This window comes from Erpetoichthys calabaricus, chromosome 2 (assembly GCF_900747795.2).
Source record: "Erpetoichthys calabaricus chromosome 2, fErpCal1.3, whole genome shotgun sequence".
Lineage (NCBI taxonomy): Eukaryota > Metazoa > Chordata > Cladistia > Polypteriformes > Polypteridae > Erpetoichthys > Erpetoichthys calabaricus.
In genome coordinates this window covers 130,181,333-130,198,068 of record NC_041395.2, presented here as the reverse complement: position 1 = coordinate 130,198,068, position 16,736 = coordinate 130,181,333, and the positions used below count along the sequence as shown (strand labels likewise).

At 35.7% G+C, this 16,736-nt stretch overlaps 1 protein-coding gene across 1 annotated transcript; it reads right to left on the bottom strand.

Annotated features, from left to right (window-relative positions):
- Nucleotides 1-3,279: 3,279 nt before the first annotated feature.
- Nucleotides 3,280-15,528, bottom strand: LOC114645381 (extracellular calcium-sensing receptor-like). Its single transcript, XM_028793241.2, has 6 exons — nt 15,343-15,528; nt 14,721-15,012; nt 13,121-13,954; nt 10,536-10,763; nt 6,951-7,074; nt 3,280-4,243 (listed from the first exon to the last, which is right to left on the bottom strand). Exons 1-6 carry the CDS (start codon nt 15,477-15,479, stop codon nt 3,324-3,326), a joined length of 2,535 nt encoding a protein of 844 aa, XP_028649074.1. The 5' UTR covers nt 15,480-15,528; the 3' UTR covers nt 3,280-3,323.
- Nucleotides 15,529-16,736: the final 1,208 nt, after the last annotated feature.

Sequence of the window (16,736 nt, the reverse complement as noted above, 5' to 3'; positions counted from 1 at the left end):
TGGGTTTTGTGGATAATTGAAATATTTGTTTTCAGTTGAGCATCACAATCAGCTGCACAGTACTTTGATTAGGTGGTAGTGGTGCAAAATGTCACCAGAGATAAACTGGAAAAGAAAGAAGAGAAGAATTGATGGTGTGATCCATGGTGTTAGCTTGGCATGTCTCTTTTGGTAAAATATTCGAGATTGTCGGTGCTTAACAGAAAGAGGCTACCTCACCACTTAGATTGAGAATACCACTATTATAAGATCTAAGGCTATGACTTAGAATACAGGTGGCAGGAATTCCAAAATACAGGATGGAGCAAGATTTATTAAAGCTTTATTTAGCACTTGTAGTGTTTCAAAGTCAATTCAAAATAACACAGCTAACCATGATTCTAAAACAGGGGTCTCCAACTGCATGTTTTTTAGTTTTCATTTTAACCATTTTCTTAAATAGTAACCTTTTTTTACTGCTAGTTAACTTTTTTTCTTTCATTTTAATCAACTTATTTTTAATATTCAGTCCTCTGAATATTCCCTTTTCCTTAAAAAGCAACCAAACAGAAATGAGATGCCTATAGATGACCAGACAAGCCAGGGCCTCAAACCACAACCAATTTCACTCCAATCTGTTGCTTGAATAAAAGTTGTTTCGTTTTGTCAAATAATTCTTTATTTTTCTCAGAACAAAATCTTTTGTGTATCTGAGGAGACCTTCATCTTTCTTTATTTTACAATATTATATGATGGCCACAGGTTAGCTGGTTATGTACTGGCTCGTTTTGCATCTCATTTTTGTTTGACTGCAAATTAAGGAAAAAAGAAACAATTAAGAGGGCTCAGTGTTAAAGGCACAATAGCACTTACTATGTGGGACATAATGAATGGAACAATAGTGCCCCCAAGCCCTGAAGGCCTAGGTAACAACAGCAGCTCACGGATATTAACACATGGGGATGTGGGATCCACTCAGAATATCCAGCAGTATATGTTTAAAATAGGGTGTACACCAAAAAGAAATGTATTTTTATGTATAAGACTGTGCTATGCCAGCAATCATTCTGGGGTTCCCGTGTTTACAGAAGCATTCCTAAGCATTCCTTAACTGGTCCACAAAGGAAGTAACATTTTGGGGACAGGAATGTTTAAATTTGTGTATTCATGACTATCCATCAGTCTTTCAATGTTGGTGTTCTGACTTACAACCCAATGAAGATAAACTATTTGGTGATGTGTTTAACAAAGAAGTTGCTGGTCTTGTCTCCAGAGTAAAGCTATGAAAGATTACACTGTATTATGGAGAACCTTGCTAAAAGTTTTATTGTGTCAAACGTTCTAATTGGAATGGAATTCATTTTCATTGGGACTAAAGATGGATCTGTATTTCTATGCATTGACTTTTATTAAATTATACCATTAGGAATAATCATCCATTCCACTTATCTCATCAGTGATTAGTCAGGTTACAGTTTCCACTATATTCATCTAACTCAGTCTTAGGAGTGAATACAATTTGATCAGAATAATGGATGGTGACAAATGATGGCGATGGTGACAAGAAGATGAGAAGTGCTAACTGGAAAACTGCACTCAATACCACAACAGGTCATTAATAATAGTTTAGTATGCCCTTTGGGTTAACCAATGCACCATCAGCTTTGCAATAATTTTTGAAGGATATTTCTCAACATGTTCTGGGCACATACACTTTATAATTTGTATATATAAATGATATCCCAATGTTCGCCTGTAATATGGAAGTGCACATTAAGCCAAGGAGCTGTTGTCAGAGTTATAAAAAAAAATTATAAGGCAAAATAAGAGAAAAGTTAATTTAACAGGGATTTAGTCATATTTCTTGATTATAAGATTTCCTGATCAGGTTTATAAATGAATCGAGATGAAGTTAAAACCATTCAAGAATGGAAATCCTCTCTCTTTATTGAAAGAGGTGGCAATGGTTTGTTGACTTTGCCAATTTATTATATAAGATTTATAAAAAAATGCTGCTCTAACCACTTTTACTTAAAAGGATAACAAAAATGCTTGAAGTCCACAGCAGAAGAGGCTTTCTACTACTTCCCTGATAAGGAAACTGTTTATCTATTCTGTTTATCGAGTCTTCACCATTCATATATCATGTGGCATTTTAAGCTAGAGGTTGTGCACCATTTTGTCCCAAAGCTTTCTTGATAAACGTCAATTTCTTTCTTTTTATGTAAATTAACCACCACAGATCAGAATTATTATTTTAACTTTATTGGCATCAGTATTACAGTCAGTCAGTCATTATCCAACCCACTATATCCTAACACAGGGTCAAGGAGGACTGCTGGAGCCAATCCCAGCCAGCACAGGGCACAAGGCAGGAACAAACCCTGGGCAGGGCGCCAGCCCACCGCAGGGCACACACACCCACACACCAAGCACACACTAGGGACAATTTAGGATCGCCAATGCACCTAACCTGCATGTCTTTGGACTGTGGGAGGAAACTGGAGCACCCAGAGGAAACCCACGCAGACATGGAGAGAGCATGCAAACTCCACGAAGGTAGGACCCGGGAAGTGAACCTGGGTCTCCTAACTGTGAGGCAGTAGCGCCACCCACTGCGCCACCGTGCTGACCATCAGTATTACAGGAGGCAGCTATATACAGTATGTTCCACCAGAACCTGTAGATTATTTCATTTTGGCAAAACTTTGTTGTTTAAGTTCCAGTAATGACATAATGCTCTGTTATACTAAGTTTAAGTTCACAGTTTACTCATGACAAAAATCTGTTTTTATGATGAAGGATTTTATTAGATTAACTTGTATTATAATCCTCAACTTGATATTAGAATTATAGCAACATAAATGGTAAAATAACACATCTTGGTAAGAAGAATATAAAGCAGAGCATCTTAAAAGCATCCATTGTGAATGGTTAAGTTATAAGTTAGAGTTGTCAGTTATTTTTTGTTGTTGGTTCTCCCTTCTGCTGGGCACAAAATACTTCTTTTAGGGGTAATTAACATTAGGAAAGAAACAGCTTTCTATTTGCTATAAAATATTTGGCATCTTCCTGTCATTCATAAAAAGGCATAAACATAGGGGCACATCTGTCTCAGAGACTTACAGAAATATAGTTCATTGGAGTCTAGAATGTTTTTCATCATTGAAAAAATGGAAGTAAGGAGAAAGGACAGAAATGTAAAGATAGATGGCAATGTTAACAGCAGATTTACAAGCAATGAATAACAAACATTAACATGGAACATATTACAGGGAGAGTACATCATATAAAATGTCAAATGTATACATGTTTATTTATATTAACTATTTCATATAGAATTATTACTTTTCATACTGATCACCATTCTGTCGGCTCATAAGGGCTTTCTTTGAATTCATCTCAGGTTTAAATATGATAATGTAAACTTTTGGCACGAATATTGAAAGAAGGACACCAAAACTCGATGCCAATATTGCAAAAACTTCCACAGCTACGGTGTGTTTTCCAGGGGAGCTGATGTATGCCGGAATGAAAGTGATCCAAACAGCGCAGAAGATAAGCATGCTAAATGTGATGAATTTGGCTTCGTTGAAGGTGTCTGGCAGATTTCTTGCAAAAAATGCTAAGAGGAAACAAATGCACGAAAGAAATCCAATGTACCCCAACAGCAAGCTAAATCCAATTAGAGATCCCAAATCACACTCTAATATAATTTTTGAGTTAAAATATTTTGTGTTTTTAGCTGGAGCTGGAGGAGCTGTGACTAACCATGTTATACATATTAAGGACTGAACAAAAGTAAAAAAGAAAACAGTTCCTCTTTGCTGGACTATGCCAAACCATTTCATCATATTATTTCCAGGTAGAGTAGCTCTGAATGCCATTATAACAACAATTGTTTTGACCAGAATGCAAGAAATGCACAAAACAAAACTGATGCCAAAAATCACATGCCTCAACATGCAGGTTGTATAAGATGGTTGTCCAATGAAGCTCAGTGAACAAAGAAAGCAAAGAGTCAATGAAATCAGCAAAAGGAAGCTCAGCTCAGAGTTGTTGGCTTTAACAACTGGAGTACTCCTGTAGCGAATGAACACTGCCAGCACGACGACAGACAGAAAAGCTCCAAATAAGGTAACTGATGTTAAAGTAATTCCCATTGCATCTTCATAAGAAAGGAATTCCAACTCTTTCAAAACACACTGGGTTTTTCCCAGATTTGACCAATGATCATTTGGACATTTGAAGCATTCAACAGAATCTATAAAAAAAGATGCAGGTGATGCTGAAACATATGTGATGATGATGATAATAATAAAGTTTTTATGTTTCATACTTTAATTAGATAATATTACATTTCAGCAGCTGAGTACATCTCTTTTGCCTTGTCTATACAAATATAGGTCACTAATGCAGAGTCTGAGGTGATGTATATTGGACATCTGTTAAACAGGTGTGCTGCAAAGGAAGTGTTTAAGTAAGTTGCATGGTCTAGTTATTCACTAATAAAAGACGTGTCATAATCCATCAATGTATAAAATTGAAAAGAACATTGCATTTTTTTTGCCAAGATGGATCATCGATTTGAATATTGAGTAGCCGGAGTCTGTACACTGGTACTACGAGTGCTGTGCAGAGTGGAGACAGGACCTCTGCGTTTTTCCCAGTTGATTCTGGGGTTTGTCAGGGGTGTGTTCTTGCTCCTACTCTGTTCAAAGCTTGTATGGACTGGGTGTTGGGTAAGGTTGTGGGGTCCAGCGGCTGTGGGGCATCTGTTGGTGAAGAAAGGTTCATGGATCTTGACTTTGCTGACGATGCTGTGATCTTCATGGAGTCAATGGAGGCTCTGATCGGGGCACTTGAGAGACTGAGTGAGCTAGGAGTCTGAGTGTCTGGGCTTGCTAGTGTCCTGGATAAAAACCAAAATCTAGGCCTTTAATGACCACTTGGGCACAGCCATCAGCAGTGTGTCTGTTTGCAGAGACAGTGTCGACCTTGTTGAGAGGTTTATTTACCTTGGCAGTGACATTCATGTCTCTGGTGACTTTTCTTATGAAGTCAGTAGACAGATTGGGAAAGCATGGGGGGTCATGAGGTCACTGGAAAGGGGTGTGTGGCGCTCCCGATATCTATGCAAAAGGACGAAAGTCCAAGTCTTTAGAGTCCTGGTGCTTCCTGTCTTACTATATGGTTGCGAGACATGGACGCTATCCAGTGACCTGAGATGAAGACTGGACTCCTTTTGTACTGTATCTCTCTGGAAAATCCTTGGGTACCATTGGTTTGACTTTGTGTCAAATGAGCGGTTGCTCATGGAATCCCGAATGAGGCACATTACCTGCATTGTGAGGGAGCGTCAGTTACGGCACTACGGCCATGTGGCGCGTTTCCCCGAGGGTGATCTAGCTCGTAAGATCCTCATTGTTGGGGACCTGAGTAGTTGGACCAGACCAAGGGGTCACCCACGTAACACCTGGCTGTGGCAGATAGAGGGTTATTTCCGGATGGTGGGACTGGACCGCGTGTCTGCCTGGGGGGTTGCAAACCGGGATCCCGAGTTGTTTCATTGTGTAGTGGGTGCAGCAACGCACTGTACCAGTGCATGCTCCCCAACTTGACATGACTTTGTAGCCAGAGCACCTTGTCATTAGATAACAACAGGGTGGAAATACAAACAAATGAATAATGTTTAAAGTCTTTAAATTATTTTAAAGTGTCCAAATTTAAGATTAAATTCAAAACTAAAGCAGCAGGAAATCTGCTAAAGTTAAGGAACTGAGAATTATAATATTAAAAAAGATCTACCAACTAGACAAAGGCTTAAAAACTCATGGCTTTTGCTGGACAGGCAAATGAATAAAAATAATACAGCTACCATTGTTTTCCAAGTTTCCCACAGGACTGAAAAAGTCAATCACCATTATTTTTGTCATTGTTTGTTGGACTCCCAGTTGAACACAGGGAAGTCAGCCATGACTTTTTACTTGATAGACAGCTAGAAAGAAACAAGACAACCTCTAGCAATGCATGGTAGTTGAACAAAAATGCACTGTCCAAAAGATTAAGCCAAAGTAAACAAAACATAAGCATTATTCATTTATTGTGTGTTTGAATACTGTTTTTATTTAAAAAGTTCTGCAATTACAAATCAATCTTGTTAGGGTACTGTAGCTATTAATACTGATCAGTTTCTAAAATCAGATTATTGTAAACCTTTCCTGTTTCATTACTGTATCTGTACATGCCTTATTCCTATTTTTGTAAATATCTTTAACCCACAGATGTGTATTTATACTTAACCACTAGTTTTAATGATGACAAACACTGATAATGGTTAAATATCTTCACATTTGTTTATACAAACAAATGGTAGATTTAATAATCTCTTACTAAAATATTACTTTCTATGTTAACTGTGTATTCTTATTTGTTTAGTTCAATACCAAAATACAAACACAGTATACTAACTATAGCGTGTATGAGCAGTGTCAATGCCATAGTGCAAGCATCTGTTTTCGGTTCAGTTATGCTGGGTAAATTAAGCATCACCAATCAGCCTAACGGTATCCCTTTCTAGGATATTACTTCCTTTGCACTGGAAATACAGCAACTAACGCTCAAATAATGTGAGTTGTCAAAATAACTTATGTTGCACCCAACCTTAGGCTATATTTACAGTATTTTTTTACATTAAATTTAATATTCATGTCACTTTTTTCAAAGCCCTTAGGTAGGCTTCACTTTTACATCAAGGACTTATTATTACTGTTCATATCTATAAATAAAACAGAACTTTTCTGCACATTTAAACCTTTATGTTTCCTTCAAAATCTATTTGCACATGTGAATATTTTGGTCAAAGCAAAATGAAATCTATAATTATAAAACAATAACTGGACTGTAAGATTCTTTATGATATGTACATTATTCATATAATATCAACAAATAAAGGTTAAAAGAACTGTTACCAATTTCCATGCTGACCTCCCCATCTGCACATGGCACACAGTCAAAGCAGCAGACAGGTTCTCCTTTCCGGTTTGCTTTTCTTGTTCCTGGTTGACAACTTTTACTGCAGATTGACTCAGGAGGCTGTAAAAAATAGTTAATATTGTGCAGTAGAATTAAATTTGGTAAACATCAAATAATTTGCTTCAAACTAAAAAAGACAACAACTATTGTTGTATTACTAAACCGGATTATAGTGGTTTAGTATGCATTTCTGTAATTTTAATGTAGTCTAACTGTTACAGTATATGCATTCTTGTTGTAATTTGCATTAGAATGGGTGAGCATGTTGGTGAAGTGGCTAGCAGTGGTGTGTGGCAGTACCAGTGGCCTGGTTTCATTATTCAGATTGATTACTCTGTCAGTGGACTTTCAAATTCTTCTTATACCTAATGCATATTATGAGTTATTGGCCACACTAAAACGAGCTGTTGCGGAGCCTGTCCTTTGATGCACAGACATCCCTTAAAGTTTGGTTCCTGCCTTGTACATCGTTCCCTGCAAAGAAAATCTATACATAAATTTATGCACAATGATGATAAAAAAAATGCTATAGATTAAATAGTTAAATATATTTAGTCATCTTACATTTTTTGCAACAATTTCTCCATGCCTGCTAAAAACCTTTATCGAGGTGGAAGAACATTTTCCCTTCTTCTTTTTCTTTTCTAACTGTTTTTTCCCATGCTCTTGGTTCAACCTCTCTTTCTTTTGGGTTGTGTTAAATTCTGTTTTGTAAGATTTTGTATGTTTTTTGTTCCTGCTTTACTTTTTTTAAACTTTCTGATGCTTTTTTTCTTCTTTTTTTTTCTACTTTGACTATGACGTCATTTGTTGTGCAAGTTTGACTTGATTGTATGCAATGTTATTTTTTTCAGTGATAAAAATAAAGCAATCTAAAGGCTGAATGTTAAAGAATTAAAAGCCTTTGAAAGAGAAAAAACCCATAGATAAAACAAATCAAAGCAGAGGGTACACTAAAATAAAAGTCTTTATAAATAAACTGTAGGGAACTACAAGCAGTAACATTCTGAGATTACTCCAACGAAAGGGTTTTCAAAGTGTGGTCCATGAGCTCAACTAGTTATCTGTCTTGAAGAACTTCATTGCTAACAGGAAATGGCTCTAAAACAAGCTCCCCATTTGACTTTCTTGTGGACAACACCTTCTTTACTTTTTCACTGTGCCTTTCTGCTACACACTTGTGTGGTTGTAGCGATTTCTCCCTGTCTTTCTCAATTTCGCCCATCTAACCTAACTCCTTTGCTACATGGCACTATTTTTTAAAATCCATGTTGACTTCCGCCTCAAGAGCCAATCCAATCCCTTAATCAACATCAATCCCTTAATTCCACCTTCAAGGCTTTATTAGGGATCATTGGCTAACATCTGGACATTGAAATATAAACCCTGCAAGATTTGAGTGTTAGACTTATAATGCACATCTTTCTTTCATATGGCTGGGTTCAAACACCTGGTAGGCAAGAGTTTCAAACAGGGAAACTGTATGCCACCCAGAACTGAGAGAAGACAGTAGGTGAGAGATGGAGAACTGTGGGTAAAGCCAACAAAAAGAGCTAGCAGAGAGTAGCAGTATTAGAATTAGCTTGACTAATTAGTCTTACCTTGACTTCTGAGTGCTACAAATTGCCAGTTTAGAAAACGGTTTCCATCTTTACACTTCCTACAGTACTGCAGCACTTAAACAAAACACAAAAGACATACACATATTCTGGACAATAAAGACACTCAAACAAAGAAGACTAAACAATCAACAATTAATAAGTTAAACTAAAATCATCTTTAAAGCATTGCTCCCCCCAATCCAATAAAAGCAAATCTGTCCATCACCCCTTAGACACCTGGCCAGGGCACTGGCTTTAAACCCTAGGTAAGGCTATCTATATATAGCGCATGCACATGCAAAATGCTGCGCAAGCTAGAAATGGTACTTGGTCACACACAGACTGGTCTGTAGGTAAACAGAACACTGTAAAATAGATACTAAAATTTCAAAATGTGAAACTGTTATTATTGACAGGGATGTGCATGTACATGCACAGCTGTAAGCACCGTCCCATGTTTCTTTAAAGAAGAACTGTTAAGTCACCAACCCCATCCGTAAGGCACTGTGATGACCTTGGCATCACATTGTGTTTTTGTTTTCGTGAAAAAATCTCTCTTAAAAAAGCCATCAAGTGGTCAAAGAAACCCATTAAAGGCTAAGAGGAAGCATAAAGTGATATCTGTCGATGATAAAAATCTTAGATCTGTTGAAAAGTGACATGTCGCTTGCTGAAATCAATATTCCATAAACAACACAGTATAACAACAGCATGGCATTTTTATTGTATTAGGTACTATAAGTAATCTACAGATGATTTAAAGTTTATGGGTTGATGAATGTAGGTTACATGCGAAGACTATGCCATTTTATATAAGGGATTGGACCATTTTCAGATTTTGGTATCCGTGTGGGATTGGTTCTGACTGAACTACAGAAAGATGTTAACCATGAAATCAGATATACAAAGCCAAAATGTTCGAATAGTACTAGTAGCCAGCTGTCACCTGACAACTGAGTTCAATAATTAAGTTGAAGTGGTGGTGGTCAAAAAGGGACTTGTTTTGAGATAGAGATTAAATTTCAAGGATGCATAGAATCAGGAATTGAGTGAGGAGGCAGCGTTTCTTACATTAATATTTGTCTAAGTCAAAGAAAGCTTTTGTAAGAATAGAGTAAGTGGACAGCTGCTTCAGCCTTGTGCAGATATTTCTCTACAAAATTTACAACAGTTGCATAAAATCTGCCAACCAAAGTGTCACATCGAAAAATCCTGAATAGTTTTTCATCTATTGGTAGAATTTCTCTTATTTTATATTTTGAAGAAGTATCCAGTAAACAAAACTCTAGTCTACCTTAGCTGCTTGCATACACTGTAATGAGGGAAGAGGAGGATACCTCAGCTTACTTTTGCATATGCCATACAGTATAAGCTCTTAATTTATTCATTGACTTTTAATAACAGTCAGCCTAACATTTTGGCTAAAATGCCGTTTAATCAGATGGACGTTAAGCACTTTGAGCTACATTATTTGTATGAAAATGTGCTATATAAATAAATGTTGTTGTTGTTGTTAACGTGACTGATGTTTTTAACTGGTATAATTTTCAAAAATTAGTTAAATTGGATGGGAAAAATTTATGGTCTTCATCAACTAGAATGTGGAGTTCACACAAAAGCAGACCTATCATAAATAGGAGAATGACTCTCACATTATTAGTCTTTTACAAAGTAAAAGAGATAGTTAATGACCTGTCCAGTGTGGTTGATGATTTTGTTATACAGTATGAATATTTTTTTAAATATCTCTAAAGACAAAGGTATGTCAGTGGAGTGAAGTCACCTCCCATCCTTTTCCTCCGTTAACAGCAATCCGATGGCAATTGTAGAGAACCATTATAGGACACTTTACAAAGCACAAAAGAAAGTAAAAAGGAAAGCAATACAATGTAAAAAGGTTGTAATAAAAGTTGAACATACTTTCCTTGATTCAAAATTCCAGAAGATTTCATTTTCATTTATCAGGAGTTTCTTAGATTGTTTAGTTGTTTCATCAAAAAGACCAATTGTTTTTATTACAACATTTCCATCATCAGATTTTTGCCAGTTGACAATGTCATAAATTGCTAGAGCATCTCCATTTTCATCAAATGCCACTCTTTCTCCTAAATGATTTGTGAAATTGACTCTCTTCAAATAATGTAAAACCTTTAGAAACACATTCAGATAATTAAATACACTATCATATGTTAAAGTTCAAAAGTATAGGAGTAGAATATTTAGTAAAGAGATAAAAAATTTATAAAAATCAACCCTTTATTATCAGATAACACAAAGACATGAGAAAAACACAAAGTAAACAGAATAGACATAAAATTCAGTTATCACTCTGATTCTGTCTAGCGGAGCATAGTATTCCTGCACCCCTGACCTTCTGTTAAAATTAAGGGTTAGGTCCCTAAGGCAGCCTTTCAGCTGACCTTTATCGTACAGGTTCAATGCAATACTGCGGATGAGGATAGGTAGGAGAACACTGTAATCTTGTTTGTCCTCCTGATTTATCCTTGAATAGCCAGCTTTGTGCCAGCAATCACATCAAGTAGGCAACTGTTGCCATCTTTCAGCCAGGAGTTCCTGCAACCTTTTTCGTTCCCTCCCTCCCTGGCCTCTCTCCTTTTTCTTAGCTGATCAAGAATCCCAATGTCCTGTTGTCCTGCATGGCTCTGTTGGCTGTCTAGAGAAGTTGTAGTATTCTTATTTTTCAATTTCATTTCAGCTGATTAAATATAACATTCAAATAATTGTCAAGGATTCTGTAACCCAGAGTAAGGTTAGGCAAAAGAGTTGTATTGTTATGCAGATGGAAAATGTCTCAAGACCAACACATGGTGACACCTGTCTATATCTTATCCTTTCAAACAATAAAGACATAGTAACAAGAACAGATGTTACTGATACTTTAAGCTACAGTGATGACAACCTAGTAAAATTTGAGGCAATCTTTAAAGACACACAAATGAACACCAAAACAAAGACTTATAACTTGAAGAAAGCAAACTTTTGTGGGATGAAGAAGTACCTCCAAAATATCAAATGGGAAAGCAAAAACTCAGCAACTATAAATGACAATTGGTGTCACTTCAGAGATCTTCTCATACAGGCTCAAAATACATTTATTCCTAAATCCAATAAAACAAAAAGACTAAAGAATTGGCCAAAATGGAAAAAATAGGTGTATCAATAAAAAAGTAAAACTGAAAAGATCACTGTACAAGAAAATTTTAAAAAACCCAGATAATTCTAACATTGAGGAATACCGGAAACTACAGCATTTGAAATGTCAAAAGAGAAACCAAAATAAAAATTGCTAGAGAAGCCAAAAACAAACAACAAGCAATTTTTTCTCCAGTAAAAAGATGGTAAAAGAGAATTTAAGAAACCTTAGGCATATGGAGAAATCATTGAAAATGAGAATGAAATAGTAAATTAACTGAACAAATATTTCACACTAGAATTTATAAATTGAAGACTAATAAAACTCCAGGTCCTGATGTGGTCTTGCCAATAATATTGAAAGAAATTAAAGATTTCAGCAGTCACTTCAGAAAGGAGAACTACCTGAGAACTGGAGGGTTGCAAATGCGACTCCAATCTTTTAGAAGGGAGACAAAATGAATCCTAGTAATTACAGACTAATTATTCTTATTTCTGTGCCATGCAAAATTACAGAAACTTTAATAAGAAATAAATTAGAAAATGACCTAAATGAAAATAATATTCTAACTAACAACCAGCATGTGTTTTATGAGAGGAAGATCCTGCCAAAGCGATCTTTTAGATTTTTTTGAAGAAGCAACTGGAATAGTTGTCAAAAACAAAGCATACAACATCATTTACCTACTGTACAATTTCAAAAAGCATTTGATACAGTCCCATAACAAGGATTAATTCTGAAACTAGAAGCTGTAGGCATCAGAGGTAACCTACAAAACAGGATCTCTAGCCGGTTAGCTGGCAGGAGAGAAAGAGTGCAGATAAGAGGAGAATGCTCTCCACTGAGCACTAAGATTGAGAGTAGAAGCCTTAAATGTGATGGCTTCCACATACATAGCAAGTGGTGTACTGGCACAGAAGGCACCTACTGTATTTATGCGCCATTAATGTACAATAGAGTATACAGTTATCAGCTATTAATATTTATGGAGCAGCTAAATTATATATTGATAAGTGAGATCCTCTTTGTATTGAGTATAAGAAACACAGATACTAAATATTTTCAAAACTTTATTTTTATTACATATTGTTTACTCACTAATTCGGGGTCAATTTATAGTATCTGATTAAATAAATATTTCTTTGAAACATAGGATGGAAACCCATACAGGCAAATGCTAGCATAATGTGCTACAAGCAAGTTTCATTGTGGCTTTGAGACAATAGTGCAAACCATAGCATCACCCTATTTGATCTGTATTTTTATGAAAACAATTTGAACCATACCTGCCTACTTATTTTACTTTTAATAAAAAATAAAAAAATAAAGTCTACTGAAGTTATTCTCTTACCTGCCAGGGCTGAAAATCCTTTATATCTGCACAGGATTTATTTTCAAAGGGTCCATTCCCATTTTCACAGGATATTAAGTTATGTAGGGCATGAGCTATTGCATATACTGCTTTATAAACATTATAAGATGGACGTAAGTCTGTGACATCACTATATGCAGATGTAATATTGCGGATGTCTTCTAATCCTGTACATATGTGTCTTCCAAGTAGTGAAGATGAATTTATTTTGTCTGAACTTTGTAAGAATTTGCACTCAAACAATGATTCCCAAAATGTAACAATCATATTATTATTATCAACAATTGAATCTGGATGAACCTGGAGTAGAAACTTCTCCAGACCTGGAATGCTCCCTTTACGAATAGCGACTCCAATTGTTCCTCCAAATGAATCAAAGTTTTCAGTCCTGGCCAATGCTGTAAAAGTACTCCATGCTTCGCTTGCAACCCATTGTTTGCCAGTGATATTCTGGTTCACAATTTCTTTAGCCAAAATACTCAGTTCAGCTTCTGATGAAAATCCAACTATTACTTTAGCAGTAGATTGTTTTATAGTGTTAACAATTTGATCAATTTTCTCTTTATTATAAGTGGTGGGTACTCTTTCGATGAATGCAAGACAGCCAAATTTACTTACTTCTTCAATCAAGACCTTTAATGCATTCTGTCCATAGTCGTCATCACTTGCTATTGCACCAATCCATACCCATCCATAATGTTTAATTATTTCAATCATAGCTTTAACCTGAAAAGCATCACTTGGAATTGTTCTAAGGAATGAGGGAAACTCACGCTTGTTGCTCAAGCAGGAACACGTGGCAAAATAACTAACCTAGAAAAAAAAGAAAGGTCTCATGCAGTTGCTGCTTTAAATATTTAATGGCAAATGTTTATTACTAATGGAAGACAGTCCTAATTCTCTACTTTTATAATTTCGTGGACAGTAAATCGTTTTAAAAATAAACATTAATGTTTATAATACACAAGTTTTGCTATGCCTCGCTTGTAAATGAAATGTCTTCAATGGACTAAAGGTTGTGAGAATTTACTTGGGGAACTCTTTACATATGCATTTGTCATATGGTTGTTATGAGAAAAAAAAAAGATTTCAAGCAGTAATCCACATGGCCTGAGCCTTATAATTATATAATTCCTTTTCAAGGTTGCAGATACTTTAGGCCTATTTAAGGAGCATTCTGTAATATGCAAGGCAGGAACTAAACATAGACAGAGTGACAGCTCAACATAAAACACTCTCAAAAAGAAAAAAATATATAAAATGTGTACAAATTTCGAATAATTACTTTGCTTAAAATTCACTGGAATATGGGGTAAAATTGGAGCACCTAAAGGCGGCCTGCACAGACGTGGAGTGGGGGTCAGGTGTATTTGAAACTCCACACAGAGAAAGTATACCAGAAAGGTGGACTTTGGCCCCTTAATATTTTCTATCTGCAGATAACTGTAATTTTCAGTATTAAAAATGTTATTATGTTTAGAGCATTTATCATATTTTAATAAAATGCAATATTTGTATTTTCATTTTAAATTGTTTTTCTTGGACTTTAAAACTTTGCTAAGCACTTTTTATACCTTACCATTGGAATGCCAAAGAGACTCATTATCCTTGATGCAGCAATCGAGTGATATGACAAAGGATCTCCAACAATGGCTACAACAGGTGGGGGTCCTTTACAGTTGCCATCAATTGTAACATCACCTGTACCAGAAAGCAGAGCAGTTGCAGCCCTAAGCGCAACAGGTAGGTGCACACAATTGTCATACAGCCTGTAGCCAAGGGTTATGTTAGGGAGAAATGAATGATTCTTGTTTATTTCTTCAATTGCAAAAATCATTGTCTGAACCCTCTGAAATATTGAGACTTCAAAACTGTCAAAAAAAAAAAAGAAACCAATGCATCAAACCTGCTTTAAATACATAAAGCGTACAGTAAAAAATGCATTCCCACTATATCAATTTTCAAATACAGTCTTGGAAATTTTGCATTAAATGTATTTTATTGTGACTTACTATCTACAAAATTGTAGAGATTTATGTGTAGTTTTTTTCAAGACTTTAATGTTATTCTAATTTTCCTACTTTTATTTTATAAAAATACATATGAAAAGCTAAATGTTCTTTAAGTGACTATTACATGTATTGAAGTAGCACAATTTTACATCGGAATGTATGAAGAAAGTTATTTGCAGTCTGACTCACCTCTCACACTTCCATTGGTCTGGTTTAGACGTGAATGACAATTCTGGGTTGACAACTTTAAAATTCAACACAAATAGTCCTCCTAAAATAATATCCCCACTTTTATACAGTTCATTCAGCTCAAAGTGGTCATGCATTTTGCATTTTTCTCCAGCAGATTCCAGAAAAACTAAGCTGCAAAAAATGGACATGCACACAAAGCATGCCATTATTACAGGCTACATTAACTTTCATGCAGATTATTAGGAGATCCACCTTTATTGAGGGAACAAGTTATTACCGTGGGAATTATTGTATATGTAAACAAGCTATGTTTTTATTTCAGTCTCATCTGCTACTCTTCTAAGAATTAACAGCTATCTGTATAATTAATTTTTTACTTTAATGAATTCTTCCTGAAGGAAACAGTATTTCCACCAAATGAAAATCTGAAAATATTACTTATCAGTATGATCTATTATACATAAGTGAATACTGGCCATTTTTTTCTACTCTATGCATAAAGTAATAAATTTATTTTTTACAGCTCTTAGTTTTGAAATATAAATAAATAATTTATTCAACATTGATAATCTACATAGAGAGTGTCTGTGGTAATAAAGCTGAAGTCAGACACTGAAAACTTTGTTTGAATTCTATTTAAAACAAGGCAAATACAATGTATTGTGAATTAGAAAATAATACTAACAGTAGGAAATGTTGCCTAAGTTCTTGACACTAAGCACTCTGTCAGACAATTATTAATTAATTAAATTGTTGATAAATGTACTTTAAATAAAGTGTATTCTTTAAAATAAACAAATACAAAAAAACATAAGTGTAATTATATGGGGCTGCTAACTGATTTGTGTTTCTCCTTCACAATTACACAAGTTGATTCTCTCTCTCTAGTCTCTCCAACTTAAGTTTTTATAAGTGCCCTTTGTCCAAATGAACATTAGGTTAGATTAGCATCTTCAAATGGATTAGGAAAGAGTGAATGTGTGTGAGGGTGGCACGGTGGCGCAGTGGTAGTGCTACTGCCTCGCAGTTAGGAGACCCGGGTTCGCTTCCCGGGTCCTCCCTGCGTGGAGTTTGCATGTTCTACCCGTGTGTGTTTGTTTGTGTGTGTCCTGCGGTGGGTTGGCACCCTGCCCGGGATTGGTTCCTGCCTTGTGCTCTGTGTTGGCTGGGATTGGCTCCAGCAGACCCTCGTGACCCTGTGTTCGGATTCAGTGGGTAGGAAAATGGATGGATGAATGTGTGTGTGCATGTGAGGGTGCTCTACAGTTGACTAATTAGTTAACATTATTAACTAATGTTAGACAGAATGTCAGCTTATCATAATGCATTCTGATTTATATCTCCACACCTGCAGAGGCTCTCTCACATTTAACAGCAAATATTTTCATTAA

What these genes read in the sequence shown, in the direction of transcription:
- LOC114645381 (XM_028793241.2), bottom strand. Translation starts at nt 15,479, where the DNA reads ATGCATGACCACTTTGAGCTGAATGAACTGTATAAAAGTGGGGATATT. An exon ending in AGGATTTTCAGCCCTGGCAG is followed by an intron (nt 10,764 to 13,120) that starts GTAAGAGAATAA and finishes GTGTTTCTAAAG; the next exon opens with GTTTTACATTATTTGAAGAG. An exon ending in GGAGGTCAGCATGGAAATTG is followed by an intron (nt 4,244 to 6,950) that starts GTAACAGTTCTT and finishes CTTTTTTTATAG; the next exon opens with ATTCTGTTGAATGCTTCAAA.